Raw genomic sequence first — 21948 nt, 5'->3', positions numbered from 1 at the left:
GGGATCGAACCCACTACCTTGGCGTTACAAGCGCCGTGCTCTACCAGCTGAGCTACAGAGGACCACGAATGTATTTCAATTGACTGATTTCCTTATATGAACTGTAACTCAGTAAAATCGTTTTAACTGTTGCGTTTATATTTTTGTTCACTATACAAAGACGAGTGAAAAACATAGCTAGCTTACTAAATTAGCTGATCATTCTGGTTTTCATAACACAGTATGTTAGCTAACGTTAGCTAACTGCAGATTCCCAAAGCTGAGAAAAGTTAAATGAAATAACGAGGATCATGAACATAAAAGTACCACAGCTATCTTTTATAGTCATAAAAACGTATATTTGATTGAATTTTGCTGAATTTGTCAGAGAATGTTCCTTGTTTTGTAACCATTGCGTACGTTAGAAAGCGGCTTGCTTGCTAGTTAGTCGCTGTTGTGATTCACATCGAGCTGACAAGTTAACATCGTTTCCTCCTTAAAAGCGTTGCTACAAATTTAGATATTGATAGATCATGTCAACAATAAAACAGTACTCCTATTTACAATGTTTTAAAGATAAGTCAAAACTCTATATATTACATACCAAGCGTGTAGCTAGACTTCTGTTCACCTTCCTTGAGATAAGTGCGCACTTCACTGACGTACTATGACGCAATTTCGTGAAAGTTCTGACCGATGTCATCATCATCAGGGGACGAATTTCAGTGAAATTATGTGACTTGTAGTTCTTAGGTTGTTTTTTATTTCTAGAGATTCTAAAGACGTGTAAAATGAATTCCAACAGGTGGCGGCACATCTTCATCCACCAAAAAGTGCTGCAACGTTTGCAACTCAACTTTTGAGGATAGCATATCTTTCAGTTTCAACTTGCTTATGAGGTTTTGGAGATCAATTTTTGTTTTAAATGGGCCATTACGTTGATATAGAAAGAGAGAAAGAGAGAGCACTCTGAAATGAATTGAGAGAGGGAAAGGTGGAGTGAGGGAGGCGAGTGCGAGCGAGACAGAGAAAGAGTGGCCCTCTATATTCGGCTATGCCAAAACCACGACGGGTGAGGGGCCAACCTCCCCACATGTGACTACTGTGTCCATTTTTAGAGGTAGAGCGGCACACTCGGTCACGGTTGGAGTTCCTGCCCTTTCGTTGCGATTAGAGGTGTAAAATTATTATTTTCCAAACGTTAATGTTTTTTTTTTTTGTTACACATATCTTCCCCCAGTTAATTTCTTGTCATTATTGATCTGAGTTTATTTTCTTTATATTTCGTGTGGACAGTTTGAGATACTTTTTTTTTTTTTCTAAACTTTTCTTTCTAAAATGTCAACGTTTGCTTGCGTATTTTAGTAGCCTACCTTCGTCTATGGAATCATCTTGGGGATATTAGAAATAGCCTAACGGACATGGAGTGTGTTATGAAGTTTTCCCACACAAGGTGCCTTTTGTTCATGAATAAGGCAGCGTGCTTTTGGAGGGTTAGACCATGAGGGAACCCATCGAGCGCACAACTGTCGATTAGGCGACTGGTTGCTTGAGAGCTTCAAAATAAAATGGTAAGGAATGCTCAGTTTTAAACCAAGTACGTTTTTATAAATGTTTTCATAAAAATAAAAGTTGTTGTTGCTTTATTATTTTCATTATTTAAAAAAAGTGTTTGCTACTTTTCATTATTTGAGAATAAATAACATGGTATGCTCTATTGATGACTTTATTGATGATGTATTACTACTTTATTACTAGCCTATTAACTCATTACTGTATGAGGACTTCCTGCTGTATAAATGATGTATTGTATCCAGTGTGGATGACTAGACAAGGTTTGTGCTCTATATCACCTGATAGCTCGTGGCTATTCATTTCTAAAGACCAAACGCCATCTTTTTAATGGCTGGGTATACCTGCATGAGCTGGAAGCACCACCAATGGATGAGGGCTTCTAGGGTATCAAACAAGCCACAGTGATATGATGCCAGCGCTGCCCTCTGTCAATGTGCCAGCTTGTCAGGATCCAATACAGCCCCCCATTGCTCAGTTTGTCCGGGCTGCCAGCTCTAGGAAGAGTCTTGGTGGTTCCAAACTTCTTCCATTTAAGAATGATGGAGGCCACTGTGTTCTTGGGGACCTTCAATGCTGCAGACATTTTCTGGTACCCTTCCCCAGATCTGTGCCTCGACGCAATCCTGTCTCTGAGCTCTACGGACAACGGATACACTCTATCCACATGTACATATTACCTTAATTACCATGACTAACCTGTGCCCCCGCACATTGACTCTGTACCGGTACCCCCTGTATATAGCCTCCCTACTGTTATTTTATTTTACTGCTGCTTTTTAATTATTTTAAATTTAAATTTTTTACTTATCACTTATTTTTCTTAAAACTGCATTGTTGGTTAAGAGCTTGTAAGAAAGCGTTTCACTGTAAGGTCTACACCGGTTGTATTCGGCACAGGTGACAAATAACATTTTATTTGATTTGAATTGAATTCCTTCGACCTCATGGCTAGGTTTTTGATTTGATTTGAATTCCTTCGACCTCATGGCTAGGTTTTTGATTTGATTTGAATTGAATTCCTTCGACCTCATGGCTAGGTTTTTGATTTGATTTGAATTCCTTCGACCTCATGGCTAGGTTTTTGATTTGATTTGATTTGAATTCCTTCGACCTCATGGCTAGGTTTTTGATTTGATTTGAATTGAATTCCTTCGACCTCATGGCTAGGTTTTTGATTTGATTTGATTTGAATTCCTTCGACCTCATGGCTAGGTTTTTGCTCTGACATGCACTGTCAACTGTGGGACCTTATATAGACAGGTGTGTGCCTTTCCAAATCATGTCCAATCAATAGAATTGACCACAGGTGGACTCCAATCAAGTTGTGGAAACATCTCAAGGATGATCAATGGAAACAGGATGCACCTGAGCTCAATTTCGAGTCTCATAGCAAAGGGTCTGAATACTTATGTAAATAAGTTGTTCCTGTTTTTGTTTTTTTCATTTTTTATACATTTGCAAAAATTTCTAAAAACCTGTTTTTGCTTTGTCATTATGGGGTATTGTGTGTAGATTGATGAGGAAAACAAATATATTTAATCTATTTTAGAATAAGGCTGTAATGTAACAAAATGTGGAAAAAGTCAAGGGGTCTGAATACTTTGCGAATGCACTGTATGTGTGTCTTTCGGAGGGGTTGGGTTAAAAGCGGAAGTAACATTTCAGTTGGACCTTGTGTGCTATTGACCAATAAAGTCATCTTGATCTTAGCCTGGTCCCAGATCTGTTTGTACTTTCTTGCCAATGGCCACAGGGTTTGGCAAGACAGCACAAAGAGATCTGAGTCCAGGCTACATCCATTACAGAGGAACCACTGAACTGCTCTCTGTAAATATGAGCCAACCTGCCATGGGGCCACGATCCCCCAGACTCCACAATGGGGCACAGCCTCTACTTTATCATGTAGACTAGAGTATCACGCTTTAAATAGCCCTGTGGATTTACAGTATTACAGTATGTCAAGCTAAACGTCTGTTGATAGGGGTAAGGCAAAATCACCTGAGTTGATGTCATGTTGCTGTATGTCTGTGGTGCCTATGATAGCCTAATGTACCTGCAATGTTAATTACTTTGTCAAGGTAGAGTAAAAAACAACAACTGCAGATCGCTTCTATTCTGAAATTATTCAAGATTTCACTTGATACACTGCTTTGCACCGCCAGATCAGGTGAAAATAAAACCATATGTTGTTCAAGCTTCACTGACTGCATTAATTGAAATTTCACACAGAGAAATGGATACAAATGTGATTGTCACACTGGCTCTTCTATCTTCAGTCCCCTTTCATGAAAAAAACTATCATATTTGAGCCTTAAGAAGGAGGCATCCATTAAAAGCATTTGTAACGTGATGATAAATGGGGAGATGGTGGTTCCTTCATGAGCTGATCATCAAATGTGTCATACGCCTCAGTGGGTTGTGAATGTTTCGATGGCAGCTCTATAAAGATGAGCTCTTTCTGACACCACGCTTCTATGGGATAATAAGCTCAGATAATTGGTGTGTACTGGCTTACATTATAAATCATGAATCCATTTGAAAGAAAATACTATTTTCGTGGATGTTCTTTTGATGGTTTTCACAGTGATCCGTTCCGTATAGCTCATGCTATGGGACTGCTGTATATGTAGTGTAGTACAGATTTCACTGAAGGTACAAATACAGCGTGTTAGACAACAACCATTGGACCCAACATAGTTACATGGTGTTATTGAACTATGCCAAAAATCACCAGTATGACAAATAACAAATGAAGCAATCTTCATCCAGCTATGAGCAATTGTTAAGCAATCGTCATGAAGCTCTCAATGTATTTCCCTTCTCATTTCCCCTGGCATTTCTCCCATTGTCTGTGGTCTGTGGCTATATGATGATGAGCACCGCTCATGCATGCACTCAAATGTCCTCCTCAATTAGTCTTTCCATGATTCCTCGCGTCCCCTTTCTTCGCTTCCTTCTGAAACAGCATTGGAGGAAAAGATCCAAGGTCCATCCCCTATGACCTAATCCTCCAATGTATTTTGAGGAGAAAGGCCGCAGGGAATTGAGAAAGGATGAATTGTGAAAGAGCCACAGAGTGAATAAAAAAAAAGGACTGGGTTGGGATCTTTAGTCACTGACCAATTGATGTGTAAGGGACACTGGGCCCTCGCTGTGCGGACGTACTGTATTTCTTGTGACTAACTGATTTTTACGCACCGACAAAGAAAACCCTTTGGGAGAGTACAATGGTTTTCCAATGAGTAAAATGTTACACCTCAGGTCTTGGCATGGCAGGGATCCAAACAGGCCGGCAGGTTGGCATTTATTGAGATTACTCATGTACTGGAGGCAGCTCTGCAGTGGTCACTAGCTGGCACAGCCAGAAAGTCAGAAAATCTGATTTCAAACCCAACCCTAACCTTAACCACACTGCTAACCCTAATTCCTAACCCTAACCTTAAATTTACAATATCGACAATTTTGACTTTGCAGCTGGCCCATCTAGCGGAACCCACTCAGTTCTGCCTCCAGGGCAAGACTCATGACAATAAACGTCAACCATGCAACCCTGGGAGCCATAGTGCTGTGATCTCAGGCCAGAAGGTTTTTTACAGTCTGAACTCTGTGAGAGACCTTTGTGTCTGTGGCATGCGGTGTAAATACGGAGATGTTCAGAGGGAGATTTCCTCTCTGGGGAAAACACAGTCTCAGTGTACTGTGATTACTGACTAGTCCACGTCAACAGTGAGTGCTTGGTCTAGTTCCAATTCAAAACTTTTACTGTAAGTCCTAGAACTCATTCACTTTTTGAGAGAATTTCACAGAAGCTGTCTAGTCATTTTGGGAGTTTAGATTTGCAGTCTTTTGGACTGGCTACAGCAGAGGCACTTTCTACAAGCTTATGAATCTCTTGGTAACGTGACAACATTGAGAGAACTCAGAGCGCGCGCAGTTTCAAAATCTGCAAGTGTATTTTTGATTCACAGCAGAACATTCATTTTTGTAAATGGATTTGTAATAATTCTGAAAATTTAAAGTTACAAATGTCAAGTTACAAGTTTGCGACCGCTGTTTAATCTTTCACACATCATGATACAAGCTTGCAAAATTAAAATTACACATTTGCGAATCGTACTTGCAACCACGAATCTCAACGTGCAACCACAACATTCAAAATACAAACTGGCGTAGTTCTGTCATCATTGTAATCCCGTACCTAAGAGGTTCTGGTCAAAAGTAGTGCCGTATATAGGGAGCGGTTTGATCTCTGAGCCGGGCATTGGATCTTTAATGGTCTCAGGATCTTTAATGATCACAGCCTTTTACTGTTGCCACTGTTAGAGGGACCTCATTGTTTTTATTTATTTAACTAGGCAAGTCAGTTAAGAACAAACTCTTATTTACAATGACGGTGTACCCCGGCCAAACCCGGACGACGCTGGGCCAATTGCGCACCGCCCTATGGGACTCCCAATCACGGCCGGATTGTGACACAGCCTAGAATCGAAGCAGGGGGTCTGTAGTGACGCCTCAAACACTGAGATGCAGTGCCTTAGACCGCTGCGCCACTCGGGAGCCGGCAGACGTTTTCCACATCATGTGGCTCAAATGGCACCTTATTCCATATATAGTGCACATCTTTTGACCAGGGCAGCGCCTTTAGGGCTCTGGTCAGAAGTAGTGCACTAGGTAACGAATAGGGTGCCACTTGGCATTACCATTAGAGGGTCCTAATGAACTGACCTTGTCACAGACACAGATGTGCCTTTTGAAAAATGTATTAACATCAGCTATATACGGTTAAAGCAGATGGTTTACACGTTCTGCTTCATGTTTATACACTTTTCCTGACTTGATTTTAGATGGACATTTGAATAGAAAGATACCATAGTGTTGTTGGTCTACAGCTGGTTTGTGGTGGCAGACACATAAGCAACAGTTAACCTGTGTCTTCTCATTGAATGGGTCATTATATCAAACCGGTTCAATAGTGATGTACATTTTCACCTCAATCATCACCTCAATCAATGTAGTACTTGTTACTGTGGGTGAATGGCCACAGTCTCTCTACTGGCAGGCAGTGAAACTTCCCTGAGTTTAAAGTGGCAATCTGGGATTGGTACATCCATTTTTGGATTTTTTAGATGAATTATATATAGCCATTGATATTTGAAGAATATAACTTCATTTAAGAGTGGTTACATTTCTCCAGCCCACACCCTTCAGTTGTTTACAAAAAAATGAGTGGCGGGTTGACCGCTTTTGTTTACTTAGAATCCCAGAATGCCCCTTTCATCCTGGAGCATTAGTCAGGGATTAAAGCCAAGCTGACATTATCCCAAAAGTAACATTATAGTAATCCTTCAGCAGAATGGGCAGGATATCCCTAAATAGGCCCCATTAAATCCGTCTTTGTCTTCAATGGATAGACCCTACCTACTCTGCAAGCAGGTACAGCTAGGGGTGCGTCCCAAATGGCACAATATTCCCCCTATGGGACCTGATCTAAAGTAGTGCACTATGAAGGGTATTGGGTAACATTTGGGACGCACACCAGGTTTCATATCCTACTGCAGCCCTGCTTGCTCACACTCTCACAGTCTCATAATGGCTACAATTTATGGCCCTGTGACAAGCAGGTTTTCCCCCTCAGTTTCTGTTTACTTTTGCCTCTGTGCTGTTTTAGTGCAGTTTTAGGTCACTGTTTAAGGGGCTCAGTCTGGGAGCTCTCTGTTGGAATACTGAAAGCCCTTCTTCACTATTCATAGGTTTCACCTCCTTCACTCGGTTGCGTCATGCCATTGTTAAGAACATTCCCAAGCCGCCCTCTGCCGGTGGCGCCATAGTGGTGCCCTAAAGTGGTGATAAACCCAGTCCTTCTGGACGGAGGCTAAATACTATTTAGTCTAAATTACACTATAGTGTCTGGAAATACAATTACAATGCTAAAGTAATCAAATATTTAGTAGGAAACATCTTTGCCAGCATTATCATGTCGTCAAATTTACTTTAGATGGATGGCAGTGTTGTCATTAGCTAGCAAAGTCCTTAAAAAATTGCTGTCAATGCTAACGTTAGCTAGCTAAAATCCGGTGGCTTCCCCTCAATCTTAGCTATCTAGCTAACGTTATACTGCATTTAAAGTCAATCTGGCGACATCAAAATGATGACAAAAGGTTTTCTACTAATTATTTGCCTCCTTTTGAATGTCATTATTGTTTTTCCAAGCCACTGTAATGCACTTTTGATGAAATCTTCATCAGCGCTCGTTGACGATGCATTGAGTAGAATGCTCAGTCGGGCATCAGTCCAAAACATTATTGTAACGAAACATGCAACCCATGAATATGGGATACCTAGTCAGTTATACAACTGAAATGTGTCTTCCGCATTTAACCCAACCTCTCTGAAACAGAGAGCTGCAGGGGGTGGGGGCTGCCTTAATCGACATCATCAGAGCCCAGGGAATAGTGGGTTAACTGCCTTGCTCAGAACGACAGATTTTTTTTACCTTGACAGCTCGGGGATTCGATCCAGCAAACCTTTCAGTTACTGGCCCAATGCTCCTACCTGCCTGATCCCAGATCTGTTTGTGCTAACTTGTGAACTCCTATTTTCATTGTCATTGAAGGAACAACTAGGAGGTGGTAAGACAGCACCAACAGATCTGGGACCAGGCTACAGTATGTCTTCACCAGACGGTGGTTTATTCCAGTAGCCTGCTGAACATGTCACTGAGTGGCTCTTGAGTCTTCTCTGAAAATACCTAATTGAGTGTTGACATAAAGGAGCCGCTGGTAGACTGAAGTGGGTTGGGTACCTTGGTGACATACACTACTTGACCAGCAGTATGTGGACGCCTCTTCAAATGAGTGGATTTGGCTATTTCAGCCACACTCGTTGCTGACAGGTGTATAAAATCGAGCACACAGCCAGTAGAATGGCCCATACTGAAGAGCTCAGTGACTTTCAACGTGGCACCGTCATAGGATGCCACCTTTCCAACAAGTCAGTTCGTCAAATTTCTGCCCTGCTAGAGCTGCCCCGGTCAACTGTAAGTGCTGTTACTGTGAAGTGGAAACGTGTAGGAGCAACAACGGCTCAGCCGCGAAGTTGTAGGCCACACAAGCTCACAGAACGGGACCGCCGAGTGCTGAAGCGCCTAGTCCCAATGCATAGTGCCAACTGTAAAGGTTGGTGGAGGAGGAATAATGGTCTGGGGCTGTTTTTCATGGTTCGGGCTAGGTCCCTTAGTTCCAATGATAGGAAATCCTAACGCTACAGCATACAATGACATTCTAGACGATTCTGTTCTTCCAACTTTGTGGCAACAGTTTGGGGAAGGCCCTTTCCTGTTTCAGCATGACAATGCCCCCATGCACAAAGTGAGGTCCATACAGAAATGGTTTGTCGAGATCGGTGTGGAAGAACATGACTGGCCTGCACAGAGCCCTGACCTCAACCCCATTGAATACCTTTGGGATGAATTGGAACGCCGACTGCGAGCCAGGCCTAATCACCCAACATCAGTGTCCGACCTCACTAATGCTCTTGTGACTGAATGGAAGCAAGTCCCCGCAGCAATGTTCCAACACCTAGTGGAAAGCCTTCCCAGAAGAGTGGAGGCTGTTATAGCAGCAAAGGGGGGACCAACTCCATGTTAACGCCCATGATTTTGAAATGAGATGTCCGACGAGCACATACTTTTGTGTTTGGCAGCGTTGGTTGCATTCAAAGCCAAGATATTTTGTTCCGCTGTGTATGGGTCATGTTACAAACACATTTTTATGCTATTATCGCCATTAGATGCAAGACAGAGAGACAGAGAGAGACTCAGTCTGAGCGAACATTGTTTTATCTCTGGGGGGTCACCAGCTTTCAACACTAGCATGGTGGGTGGCCCACTGTAAGCATGTTCTTGAAATCCCCCTGTAGCCCTAAAGATAACACAGACCGACCCAAGGGAAGTAGCAGATTAAATTCCCCCGGTGAAACCACTCTGCCACTTTCTATTCTTACACCACTGAAATATGAAATTATATTATCCTCTCCCGGAAAAGGGGTCTTACACCAATGGATGGGAAGCTAGCATGACACAAACAAAAGAATAGCTATTAAAACCCCACCTCAAACAGGCTATAACATGCTGACTAAGGCTATAACATGCTGACTAAGGCTATAACAGTGACTAAGGCTATAACAGGCTGACTAAGGCTACAACATGCTGACTAAGGCTACAACATGCTGACTAAGGCTACAACATGCTGACTAAGGCTACAACATGCTGACTAAGGCTACAACATGCTGACTAAGGCTACACAGGTTATAACATGCTGACTAAGGCTACAACATGCTGACTAAGGCTACAACATGCTGACTAAGGCTACAACATGCTGACTAAGGCTACAACATGCTGACTAAGGCTACAACATGCTGACTAAGGCTACAACATGCTGACTAAGGCTACAACATGCTGACTAAGGCTACACAGGCTTAGTGGTCCTCTGTAGCTCAGCTGGTAGAGCACGGCGCTTGTAACGCCAGGGTAGTGGGTTTGATCCCCGGGACCACCCATACACAAAATGTATGCACGCATGACTGTAAGTCCCTTTGGATAAAAGTGTCTGCTAAATGGCATATTATTATTATAGGCTACAACATGCTGACTAAGTGACAAGGCACTGATACATTTACATCAAGCTATATATGTAGAACCTGTGCTACTTTCTCCTCCATTTGACTGGTTATCAACAGATTAGATTTAATCTAACACAACTTTACTATAACAATTTAAGTCATCTTTACTATAACAATTTAAGTCATTTAAGGTTTGTGTTCTTGTTTACAGTACTATAGCGTTGAAAAGTGTGACTGACAGTTTATTAATGCTCATTTCATTTTGCAGAATGAAACAGCCGTCTTTACGATGGGAAATACAACAACGAACAAGTGGAGGACTCTTTGAACAGGCAGCTGGAGTCTGGAGAAGAGGATTGGCAGAACCTATTAAGAAGACAGTCCGTGACAGCAGCATATCCCAGCACAGCTACATCACAGAATGAGGTTGAAGTACTCCATCTCCCTTGTCTTCATTGTGGCACTGGTCATCATTGAGAAGGAAAACAATATTATCTCACGGTAAACCTAAGCCCATCTCCATGATCAACAGAGAGAGAGAGCGAGAGAGAGAGAGAGAGAGAGAGAGAGAGAGAGAGAGAGAGAGAGAGAGAGAGAGAGAGAGAGAGAGAGAGAGAGAGAGACAGAGAGAGAGAGAGAGAGAAAGAGAGTGTGTGTGTGTGTGTTAAGCCTGCCTGTTGTACTGATCTCCCTCAGATTGGAACAGACTCACCTTTATTCAGAGCTGTGTGTTTGGAACATTTGTTTCAGCTACTCACATGCTGTTTTTTTTCCAATTTGTCTGATTGGATGAAGTAGTCATGCTGTCAAGGCTTCAATTGCATTGGTTGTTTACTTACTTTGATTGAATTCACTGTCTGAGGATAAGATGGTCTTCTAAACTATAAAACATAAAAAAATATAAATACATTGTTTAACACTGTCTTTTAGGGTCTCAGACAAGCTCACCCCAAAGCAGACCCCCCAGACACCCCTCCAGCCCAGTAACTCTGCCCCAGCCTCAGCCCTGGGTCTCCTGAAGTTCAATGGCTCCTCCTTCACTACGCTGAGCAAGCTGGACCCTGCTTTCACCCTCATGAAGAGACGTCTGGAGAACTACACCGAGCAGAGGTCTGTGTGTGTAGCATCATATACTATTTATCATACATTAAGACAAACAGTCTGGCCTTAATGGTCACATGCACTCTTAAATCTCTACCCAGTACAGCCAGGAGAGGACTGGCCACCCCTCAGAACCTGGTTCCTCTCTACCCTGTACAGCCAGGAGAGGACTGGCCACCCCTCAGAGCCTGGTTCCTCTCTACCCAGTACAACCAGGAGAGGACTGGCCACCCCTCAGAGCCTGGTTCCTCTCTACCCAGTACAACCAGGAGAGGACTGGCCACCCCTCAGAGCCTGGTTCCTCTCTACCCAGTACAGCCAGGAGAGGACTGGCCACCCCTCAGAGCCTGGTTCCTCTCTACCCAGTACAGCCAGGATAGGACTGGCCACCCCTCAGAGCCTGGTTCCTCTCTACCCTGCATATCCAGGAGAGGACTGGCCACCCCTCAGAGCCTGGTTCCTCTCTACCCTGCATAGCCAGGAGAGGACTGGCCACCCCTCAGAACCTGTTTCCTCTCTACCCAGTACAGCCAGGAGGGGACTGGCCACCCCTCAGAGCCTGGTTCCTCTCTAAGTTTCTTCCTAGGTTCTTGCCATCTAGGGTGTTTTTCCTAGACACTGTGCTTCTGCCTCTCCATTGCGTGCTTTTTGGGGTTTTAGGCTGGGTATCTGTAAAGCACTTTGTGACAACTGCTGACGTAAAAAGGGCTTCATCAAATAAATGTGATTGATTGATTGATACTACATTACCTATAATGCTGTGTGTAACATATCCTGTTTTGTCTCAGTAAAGATGTTCCTTAAGCTAGCATAATGGTGTCCCCACTCCTGATCTGTATTTATATGTGTGGTGTCCAAGGGGTTGGGAATAACGTTTTAAAAAATGTATCCGATCCGATTGACATTGGACAATACATTTTTGTAATTTGTACTGTATTGTAGGTCAGAGGTCATAGGATCAGCAGGAAACAGAAAGCACATCCTCCTATTGGCCACCACGCGGACAGGCTCCTCCTTCGTGGGCGAGTTCTTCAACCAGCAGGGCGACAACATGTTCTACCTGTTCGAGCCGCTGTGGCACGTCGAGAGATCGCTGACGTTAGAGACCGGCGGGACCAATGCCACGGCCGCCGCCCGGGCCTACCGAGAAGTCCTCCAGGGGCTCTTCCTGTGCGACTTCACCCCTCTGGAGAGCTTTATTGACCCACTTCCTGTAGACCACGTCACCTCAGCCCTGTTCAGGAGAGAATCTAGCAGCTCTCTCTGTGAGGAGTCCGTCTGTAGCCCGTTTGTTAAGAAAGTATTTGAGCGCTACCACTGCCGGACCAGGAAGTGTGGTCCCCTCAACCTGACCATGGCGTCCGAGTCATGCCAGCAGAAGGAGCACAGGGCCATTAAATCTGTCCGGGTGCGTCAGCTGGAGACCCTGAGACCCCTCGCTGAGGACCCTCGTCTGGATATCAAGTTCATCCAGCTGGTGAGGGACCCCAGGGCGGTTCTGGCCTCGCGCATGGTGGCCTTCTCTGCAAAGTACAACAACTGGAAGAAGTGGGCCGTGGACGGGGACGTGCCCATTGACGACGACGAGGTGAGGAAGCTGAAAGGGAACTGCGACAACATCAGGATGTCTGCGGAGGTGGGCCTGAGGCAGCCGTCGTGGCTGAGGCGGAGGTACATGCTAGTACGGTACGAGGATATCGCTAGATTCCCTATGAGGAAGGCAGCGGAGATGTACAAGTTCACCGGGATCCCGTTCACTCCTCAGGTGAAAGACTGGGTACTAAAGAACACCCAGGCTTCCAATGAGACAAGCGGAGTGTATTCAACACAGAAGAACTCCTCCGAGCAAGTAGAGAAATGGAGGTTCAGCATACCGTACAAACTAGCCCAGGTGGTGCAGAGAGTTTGTGGACCCACGATGAAACTGTTTGGGTACAGGTTTGTGAACAGCGAGGCGATGCTGACGGACAAGTCTATCAGTTTGATCGAAGAAAAGGTTTTCATACAAAACTTTTCGTAGACATTTTACTGTAACTCTGAACTCTGCTCAACAGACAAAGTGGACATACAGATACGATTATGAAGTGATTGTTGTGAGGATATTTATTGGGGACTGTACTAGTCTACAACAGAGTAATGTATAAGACCCTTTATATATATATATATATATATATATATATATATATATATATATATATATATATATATATATTAAATGATAACATGTTACACTCCAGGGTGTAGAAAGAAATACACATTTATGTGTGTAATTGTGGAAAAAACGATTGAATGAAGACAAAAACAGGTACTACCTTTTAACGCTTTACAGGAATATTTAACAAAAGAAAACCCTTGTTTTATGAGTACTACATGGTATTAAAGTTGTTTGTTACGCACCTTTGTCACCTTGTCACCCCAACCAAGTCATGCTTTTTAAACCAAATCTGGTTGTAGAGTGGCCAAGCTTGAGTCCTTGAACAGTTTGCCAATTGAAATGTATTTTTTTTCTGTCAAGCTAGCCATGGGTTAATAACAGTAGCTGCTTTTGAACTGAGCTGTAGAGAAGGTAGCTAAATGAATGACTTGCTCTGTGTGTGTGGATAGCAGGATACTAGTAGGGCATTCCAAGGTTTTGGTCTTGTATTTTCTATATCATTTACCATAAAGAAGGGATGTTCTTTCATGTTAATTTAATATATTATTTTATTTGTATTGAGATTGAGAGATTATGGCTATGGCTTTTGCACATGCTACATAGATGGATAGTTTTCTCCCCGCTAACTGATGGGACCCATATTTCCAGACCTGGGTTCAAATAGTATTAGAAATCTTTCATATACTTTTAGCATTTGCTTTAGCCTGCCAGGAGCGGTGTTTGCAGTATTGCGATTAGTCTATTGGTTAATAGCACCAGGCAAGCTCAATCAAGCCTAGCCAAAATAATATTATTATTTTGAATACTATTTGAACCCAGGTCTGCTTCACGCACACATAGGCTAGGTGGCTGAGTAGCTGTACATGCATGTTACTGTTTTAGTTTTAATTGGCTGTTAGCGTTTCACAGTGTGGAAGTCGACGGTGAGTGTAGCGACTCATTCTGTAGAAACAGATGTCTACAGTGGTTTTGTATGTACAGACAGACTGCATCCCAAATGGCTTCCTATTCCCCATAGTGCACTATAGGGAATAGACACAGACATTCCTCCTGCAGCTGGTTTGCAGAATTGTGTGAGGTTTATCAGCAGCTTTCTGTCCATTGACACTAGTCTCCTGGCTGGTTATAATGGAAGAGAAGAGGACCAGGGGACTAAAAGACTGGGCGTACGTTCCAAATGGCATCCTATTTCCTATACAGTGCACTATTTTTGACCAGGCCCAATAGGGCTCTGGTCAAAGGTAGTCCACTACGTAGGGAAGTGAGTGCCATTTGGGAGGCAGGATGGGTTTGTCTATATGTATGTCAATGCCTTTTCTCCTTCTGTTGTTAAGTTAAATCCTTTGCTTTTCATTTCAGTGGAATTTTCAATTGTTGTGTGATTGTTTGGCCTTTTACTGTACAAGTAAATTGAATATTGACACGTTTACTTGTTTTGCTGTCAGATGTATTTTAAACTGTAAGGTGACATTTCTTCAAAAACAGTGCATTCGGAAATAATTCAGATCCCTTGACTTTTTCCACATTTTGTTACGTTACAGCCTTATTCTAAAATGGATCAAAAAAAAATCCCCTCATCAATGTACACATAATACCCCATAATGACAAAAAAAAAGGTTGTAAGAAATGTTTGCTAACTTATTAAAAATAAAAAACTTAAATATTACATTTACATAAGTATTCAGACCTTTTACTCAGTACTTTGTTGAAACACCTTTAGCAGCGATTACAGCCTTGAGTCTTCTTGGGTATGATGCTACAAGCTTGGCACACCTGTATTTGGGGAGTTTCTCCCATTGTTCTCTGCAGATCCTCTCAAGCTCTGTCAGGTTGGATGGGGAGCGTCGCTGCACAGCTATTTTCAGGTCTCTACAGAGATGTTCGATCGGGTTCAAGTCTGGACTCTGGCTGGGCCACTCATGGACATTCAGAGACTTGTCCCAAAGCCACTCCTGCGTTGTCTTGGCTGTGTGCTTGGGGTCGTTGTCCTGTTGGAAGGTGAACCTTTGCCCCCAGTCTGAGGTCCTGAGTGCTCTGGAGCAGGTTTTCATCAAGGATCTCTCTGTACTTTGCTCTGTTTATCTTTCCTTCGATCCTGACTAGTCTCCCAGTCCATGCCGATGAAAAACATCCCCACAGCATGATGCTGCCGCCACCATGCTTCACCTTAGGGATGGTGCCAGGTTTCCTCCAGATGTGACACTTGGCATTCAGGCCAAAGAGTTCAATCTTGCTTTCATCAGGCCAGAGAATCTTGTTTCTCATGGTCTGAGAGTCCTTTAGGTGCCTTTTGGCAAACTCCAAGCGGTCTGTCGTGCCTTTTACTTTTACTTTTACTTTATAAAGGCCTGATTGGTGGAGTCCTGCAGAGATGGTTATCCTTCTGGAAGGTTCTCCCATCTCCACAGAGGAACTCTAGAGCTCTGTCATAGTGACCATCGGGTTCTTGGTCACCTCCCTGACCAAGGCCCTTCTCCCCCGATAGCTCAGTTTGGCCGGGCAGCCAGCTCTAGGAAGAGTCTTGGTGGTTCCAAACTTCTTCCATTTGAGAATGATGGAGGCCACTGTGTTCTTGGGGACCTTCAATGCTGCAGAACGTTTTTGGGACCTTTCCCCAGATCTGTGCCTCGACACAATCCTGTCTCGGAGCTCTACAGACAATTCCTTCGACCTCATGGCTTGGTTTTTACTCTGACATGCACTGTCAAATCAAATCAAATCAAATTTTATTTGCCACATCCACCGAATACAACAGGTGTAGACATTACAGTGAAATGCTTACTTACAAGCCCTTAACCAACAATGCAGTAAAAAACAAACAAAAAAACAATAGCAAATAATTAAAGATCAGCAGTAAGATAAAATAACAGTAGGGAGGCTATATACAGGGGGTACCGGTACAGAGTCAATGTGCGGGGGCACCTGTTAGTCGAGGTAATTTAGGTAATATGTACATGTGGGTAGAGTTAAAGTGACTATGCATAAATAATAAACAGAGTAGCAGCAGCGTAAAAGAGGGGGATGGGGTGGGGGGGCAATGCAAATAGTCCGGGTAGCCATGATTAGCTGTTCAGGAGTCTTATGGCTTCGGGGTAGATGCTGGTAAGAAGCCTTTTGGACCTAGACTTGGCGCTCCGGTACCGCTTGCTGTGCGGTAGCAGAGAGAACAGTCTATGACTAGGGTGGCTGGAGTCTTTGACCATTTTTAGGGCCTTCCTCTGACACCGCCTGGTATAGAGGTCCTGGATGGCAGGAAGCTTGGCCCCAGTGATGTACTGGGCCGTACGCACTACCCTCTGTAGTGCCTTGCGGTCGGAGGCCGAGCAGTTGCCATACCAGGCGGTGATGCAACCAGTCAGGATGCTCTCGATGGTGCAGCTGTAGAACTTTTTGAGGATCTGAGGACCCATGCCAAATCTTTTCAGTCTCCTGAGGGGGAATAGGCTTTGGGCCTTGTCGGGTGTCTGTAGGATATCCTTCGCGTCCGACTCGTTGAATAAAAAATCTTCGTCCAATACGAGGTGAGTAATCTCTGTCCTGATATCCAGAAGCTATTTTTGGACGGTGGCAGAAACATTATGTACAGAATAAGTTACAAATAACACGAAAAAACACACATAATAGTACAATTGGTTAGAAGGCTGTAAAACAGCAGCCATCTTCTCCGGCGCCATCATTGTCAACTGTGGGACCTTATATAGACAGGTGTGTGCCTCTCCAAATCATGTCCAATCAATTGAATTTACCACAGGTGGATTCCAATCAAGTTGTAGAAACAGCTCAAGGATGATCAATGGAAACACCTGAGCTCAATTTCGAGTCTCATAGCAAAGGGTCTGAATACTTATGTAAATAAGGTATTTCCGTATTTTTATTTTTAATACATTAGCAAAAAATTCTAAAAACCTGTTTTCGCTTTGTCATTATGGGGTATTGTGTGTAGATTGATGAGGAAAACAATTTATTTTATCAATTTTAGAATAAAGCTGTAACATAACAAAATGTGGAAAAAGTCAAGAGGTCTGAATACTTTCCGAATGCACTGTATGTATTCTATGTGTAGCGTACTAATGCTTATTCATTTGGAGAAAGCTCAAACCGATTGGAAGCAAACTAGCCTTTCATTAAACCCAGAGCAGGGCTCTCCAACCCTGTTCCATCCCAGAGCAGGGCTCTCCAACCCTGTTCCATCCCAGAGCAGGGCTCTCCAACCCTGGTCCATCCCAGAGCAGGGCTCTCCAACCCTGGTCCATCCCAGAGCAGGGCTCTCCAACCCTGTTCCTGCCCAGAGCAGGGCTCTCCAACCCTGGTCCATCCCAGAGCAGGGCTCTCCAACCCTGGACCATCCCAGGGCTCGGCTCTCCAACCCTGTTCCATCCCAGAGCAGGGCTCTCCAACCCTGTTCCATCCCAGAGCAGGGCTTTCCAACCCTGTTCCATCCCAGAGTAGGGCTCTCCAACCCTGTTACATCCCAGAGCAGGGCTCTCCAACCCTGTTCCTGCCCAGAGCAGGGCTCTCCAACCCTGTTCTATCCCAGAGTAGGGCTCTCCAACCCTGTTCCATCCCAGAGCAGGGCTCTTCAACCCTGTACCATCCTGTAGGTTTTCACTCCAACCCTAATCTAGCGCACCTGATTCTAATAATTAGCTGGTTAATAAGCGGAATCACGTTAGTTTGAGCAAAAACCTACAGGTCGGTAGCTCTCCAGGAACAGGGTTGGAGAGCCCTGAATCAGAGCAATATATTTAGAAGATATACATTCTAAATAATAATATATACATTCTAAATAATAATACATACATTCTAAATATATGGCTCTGATTCAGCCATACAATTCATTTCCTATTATGACTAAGTTGTAGAACCAAACAGTAGCCTAATATTGTAATCACATGTAATTTTATGGAAGATCTAGAAAAGAAACCCAGACCAAGAGGTCTGTAAAAACCGGTACAGGAGACTTGACAGTTTGGGGTTGTGGCACACTTCTATTGGGCTCTGTCCACTGCATGTGCTTGTACTTAGCCCAACCCTCCAACCAACCCTCCAACGTTGCCTTCGAGGAAGCTGGAAGCATGATGGTTGTAGGAGCCAGCTGCTCAGCTAACAGCATGTTTACTATGGTGGTGGCATAGCTATTTAAGTCTTCCCAACCTAGCAATTTCCTCCAGCTTTACATATAACTGATTTTGCCTCCACCTGACCACGCCTGCCTACAAAGACCACTGGGAGGCTGTCGTCTGGGACACTGATTCCACACAGATGCACATGCAGGGTCACACACACACACACACACTCACACACACGCACACACTCAGGCAAGGACACATACACATGGAGTCATAAACAGCCTGTTCCTGTGTACACCATAACATATGTAGGCTACCAGAGCAACACCCCTAAATCATTGCAACCACACATTCACAAAATCACTGGTCCTTTTGTAGGTCTATCTCAAGTAGACTGGTTGATTATGTATCCCTCCCTTAGCTCAAGCACTCTCTCTCTCTCTCACACACACACACACACACACACACACACACACACACACACACCATTCCCGTGGAATCAGAGATCTGAGTCCTCTTGGGGGAAACGTAATAAGGTGAAGCAAGGCATTCATAAACTGTTATATTACAGCTGTGGCTTTATGTGGGGAGGGTGGAGTCCTCCACTGTAAGGTCGGGTGGGGCAAATATAGCACAGAAACAACCGCTTTCCACTCAATTAAAGATAATAATAAAATAATATGCCATTTAGCAGACGCTTTTATCCAAAGCGACTTACAGTCATGCGTGCATACATTTTTGTGTATGGGTGGTGCCAGGGATCGAACCCACTACCTTGACGTTACAAGCGCTGTGCTCTACCAGCTGAACTACAGAGGACCACGATCTCTTCCTCCCTAGAATGAGTTCAAGTGAAATAATGGCATCTCACTCCAAACTCCCCCCTCCTGCCTCCATGTCCTGTTATATGGTTATATCTCCTCCTTCCTGTTATATGGTTATATCTCCTCCTCCCTGTTATATGGTTATATCCTCCTCCTCCCTGTTATATGGTTATATCTCCTCCTCCCTGTTATATGGTTATATCTCCTCCTCCTCCCTGTTATATGGTTATATCTCCTCCTCCCTGTTATATGGTTATATCCTCCTCCTCCCTGTTATATGGTTATATCTCCTCCTCCCTGTTATATGGTTATATCTCCTCCTCCTCCCTGTTATATGGTTATATCTCCTCCTCCCTGTTATATGGTTATATCTCCTCCTTCCTGTTATATGGTTATATCTCCTCCTCCTCCCTGTTATATGGTTATATCTCCTCCTCCTCCCTGTTATATGGTTATATATCCTCCTCCTCCCTGTTATATGGTTATATCTCCTCCTCCTCCCTGTTATATGGTTATATCTCCTCCTCCTCCCTGTTATATGGTTATATCTCCTCCTCCCTGTTATATGGTTATATCTCCTCCTCCCTGTTATATGGTTATATCTCCTCCTCCCTGTTATATGGTTATATCTCCTCCTCCTCCCTGTTATATGGTTATATCTCCTCCTCCTCCCTGTTATATGGTTATATCTCCTCCTCCCTGTTATATGGTTATATCTCCTCCTCCCTGTTATATGGTTATATCTCCTCCTCCCTGTTATATGGTTATATCTCCTCCTCCCTGTTATATGGTTATATCTCCTCCTCCTCCCTGTTATATGGTTATATCTCCTCCTCCTCCCTGTTATATGGTTATATCTCCTCCTCCTCCCTGTTATATGGTTATATCTCCTCCTCCTCCCTGTTATATGGTTATATCTCCTCCTCCCTGTTATATGGTTATATCTCCTCCTCCCTGTTATATGGTTATATCTCCTCCTCCTCCCTGTTATATGGTTATATCTCCTCCTCCTCCTCCCTGTTATATGGTTATATCTCCTCCTCCCTGTTATATGGTTATATCTCCTCCTCCCTGTTATATGGTTATATCTCCTCCTCCTCCCTGTTATGTGGTTATATCTCCTCCTCCTCCCTGTTATATGGTTATATCTCCTCCTCCCTGTTATATGGTTATATCTCCTCCTCCTCCCTGTTATATGGTTATATCTCCTCCTCCTCCCTGTTATATGGTTATATCTCCTCCTCCCTGTTATATGGTTATATCACCTCCTCCTCCCTGTTATATGGTTATATCTCCTCCTCCCTGTTATATGGTTATATCACCTCCTCCTCCCTGTTATATGGTTATATCTCCTCCTCCCTGTTATATGGTTATATCTCCTCCTCCCTGTTATATGGTTATATCTCCTCCTCCCTGTTATATGGTTATATCTCCTCCTCCTCCCTGTTATATGGTTATATCTCCTCCTCCTCCCTGTTATATGGTTATATCTCCTCCTCCCTGTTATATGGTTATATCTCTTCCTCCTCCCTGTTATATGGTTATATCTCCTCCTCCCTGTTATATGGTTATATATCCTCCTCCTTCCTGTTATATGGTTATATATCCTCCTCCCTGTTATATGGTTATATATCCTCCTTCCTGTTATATGGTTATATCTCCTCCTCCCTGTTATATGGTTATATCTCCTCCTCCTCCCTGTTATATGGTTATATCCCCTCCTCCCTGTTATATGGTTATATCTCCTCCTCCCTGTTATATGGTTATATCTCCTCCTCCCTGTTATATGGTTTTATCTCCTCCTCCCTGTTATATGGTTATATCTCCTCCTTCCTGTTATATGGTTATATCTCCTCCTCCCTGTTATATGGTTATATCTCCTCCTCCCTGTTATATGGTTATATCTCCTCCTCCCTGTTATATGGTTATATCTCCTCCTCCCTCTTATATGGTTATATCTCCTCCTCCCTGTTATATGGTTATATCTCCTCCTCCTCCCTGTTATATGGTTATATCTCCTCCTCCCTGTTATATGGTTATATCTCCTCCTCCTCCCTGTTATATGGTTATATCTCCTCCTCCTCCCTGTTATATGGTTATATCTCCTCCTCCTCCCTGTTATATGGTTATATCTCCTCCTCCCTGTTATATGGTTATATCTCCTCCTCCTCCCTGTTATATGGTTATATCTCCTCCTCCTCCCTGTTATATGGTTATATCTCCTCCTCCTCCCTGTTATATGGTTATATCTCCTCCTCCTCCCTGTTATATGGTTATATCTCCTCCTCCTCCCTGTTATATGGTTATATCTCCTCCTCCTCCCTGTTATATGGTTATATCTCCTCCTCCTCCCTGTTATATGGTTATATCTCCTCCTCCTCCCTGTTATATGGTTATATCTCCTCAAAGCAACTAGAGGAGGAAGAGTAGGAAAAGGAGGAGGAGGGGGTGGGTTAGGAGGAGAAGGGGGTGGGTTAGGAGGAGAAGGGGGTGGGTTAGGAGGAGAAGGGGGTGGGTTAGGAGGAGAAGGGGGTGGGTTAGGAGGAGAAGGGGGTGGGTTAGGAGGAGAAGGAGGTGGGTTAGGAGGAGAAGGGGGTGGGTTAGGAGAAGAAGGGGGTGGGTTAGG

General features: G+C 43.8%; 2 protein-coding genes across 2 annotated transcripts in view; one reads left to right on the top strand and one right to left on the bottom strand.

Moving 5' to 3' along the window:
* LOC311111101 (growth hormone-inducible transmembrane protein-like) overlaps positions 1 to 648 on the bottom strand; it is a 31262-nt gene extending 30614 nt beyond the window's left edge. The window contains exon 1 of the mRNA XM_084189102.1: positions 584 to 648. The gene's annotated coding sequence lies outside the window, so the exon portion shown is untranslated. The remainder of the gene's footprint in view (positions 1 to 583) is intronic.
* Positions 649 to 1128: 480 nt separating this feature from the next.
* LOC311111061 (carbohydrate sulfotransferase 3-like) lies at positions 1129 to 13426 on the top strand. Its single transcript, XM_084189059.1, has 4 exons — positions 1129 to 1550; positions 10442 to 10674; positions 11104 to 11283; positions 12217 to 13426. Exons 2-4 carry the CDS (start codon positions 10595 to 10597, stop codon positions 13292 to 13294), a joined length of 1338 nt encoding a protein of 445 aa, XP_084045185.1. The 5' UTR covers positions 1129 to 1550; positions 10442 to 10594; the 3' UTR covers positions 13295 to 13426.
* The last annotated feature ends 8522 nt before the right edge of the window (positions 13427 to 21948 follow it).

Source organism: Coregonus lavaretus (assembly GCF_964263955.1).
Source record: "Coregonus lavaretus genome assembly, contig: SUPER_36_unloc_1, whole genome shotgun sequence".
Taxonomy (NCBI): Eukaryota; Metazoa; Chordata; class Actinopteri; order Salmoniformes; family Salmonidae; genus Coregonus; species Coregonus lavaretus.
Note: the sequence above shows the minus strand (reverse complement) of the source record. Positions and strands in the feature narration are given on the sequence as shown.

Coding starts and splice junctions, on each gene's coding strand:
- LOC311111061 (XM_084189059.1), top strand. CDS start 10,595: ATGAGGTTGAAGTACTCCATCTCCCTTGTCTTCATTGTGGCACTGGTC. Junction 10,675..11,103: donor GAAAACAATATTATCTCACG/GTAAACCTAAGC, acceptor ACTGTCTTTTAG/GGTCTCAGACAAGCTCACCC. Junction 11,284..12,216: donor GAGAACTACACCGAGCAGAG/GTCTGTGTGTGT, acceptor ACTGTATTGTAG/GTCAGAGGTCATAGGATCAG.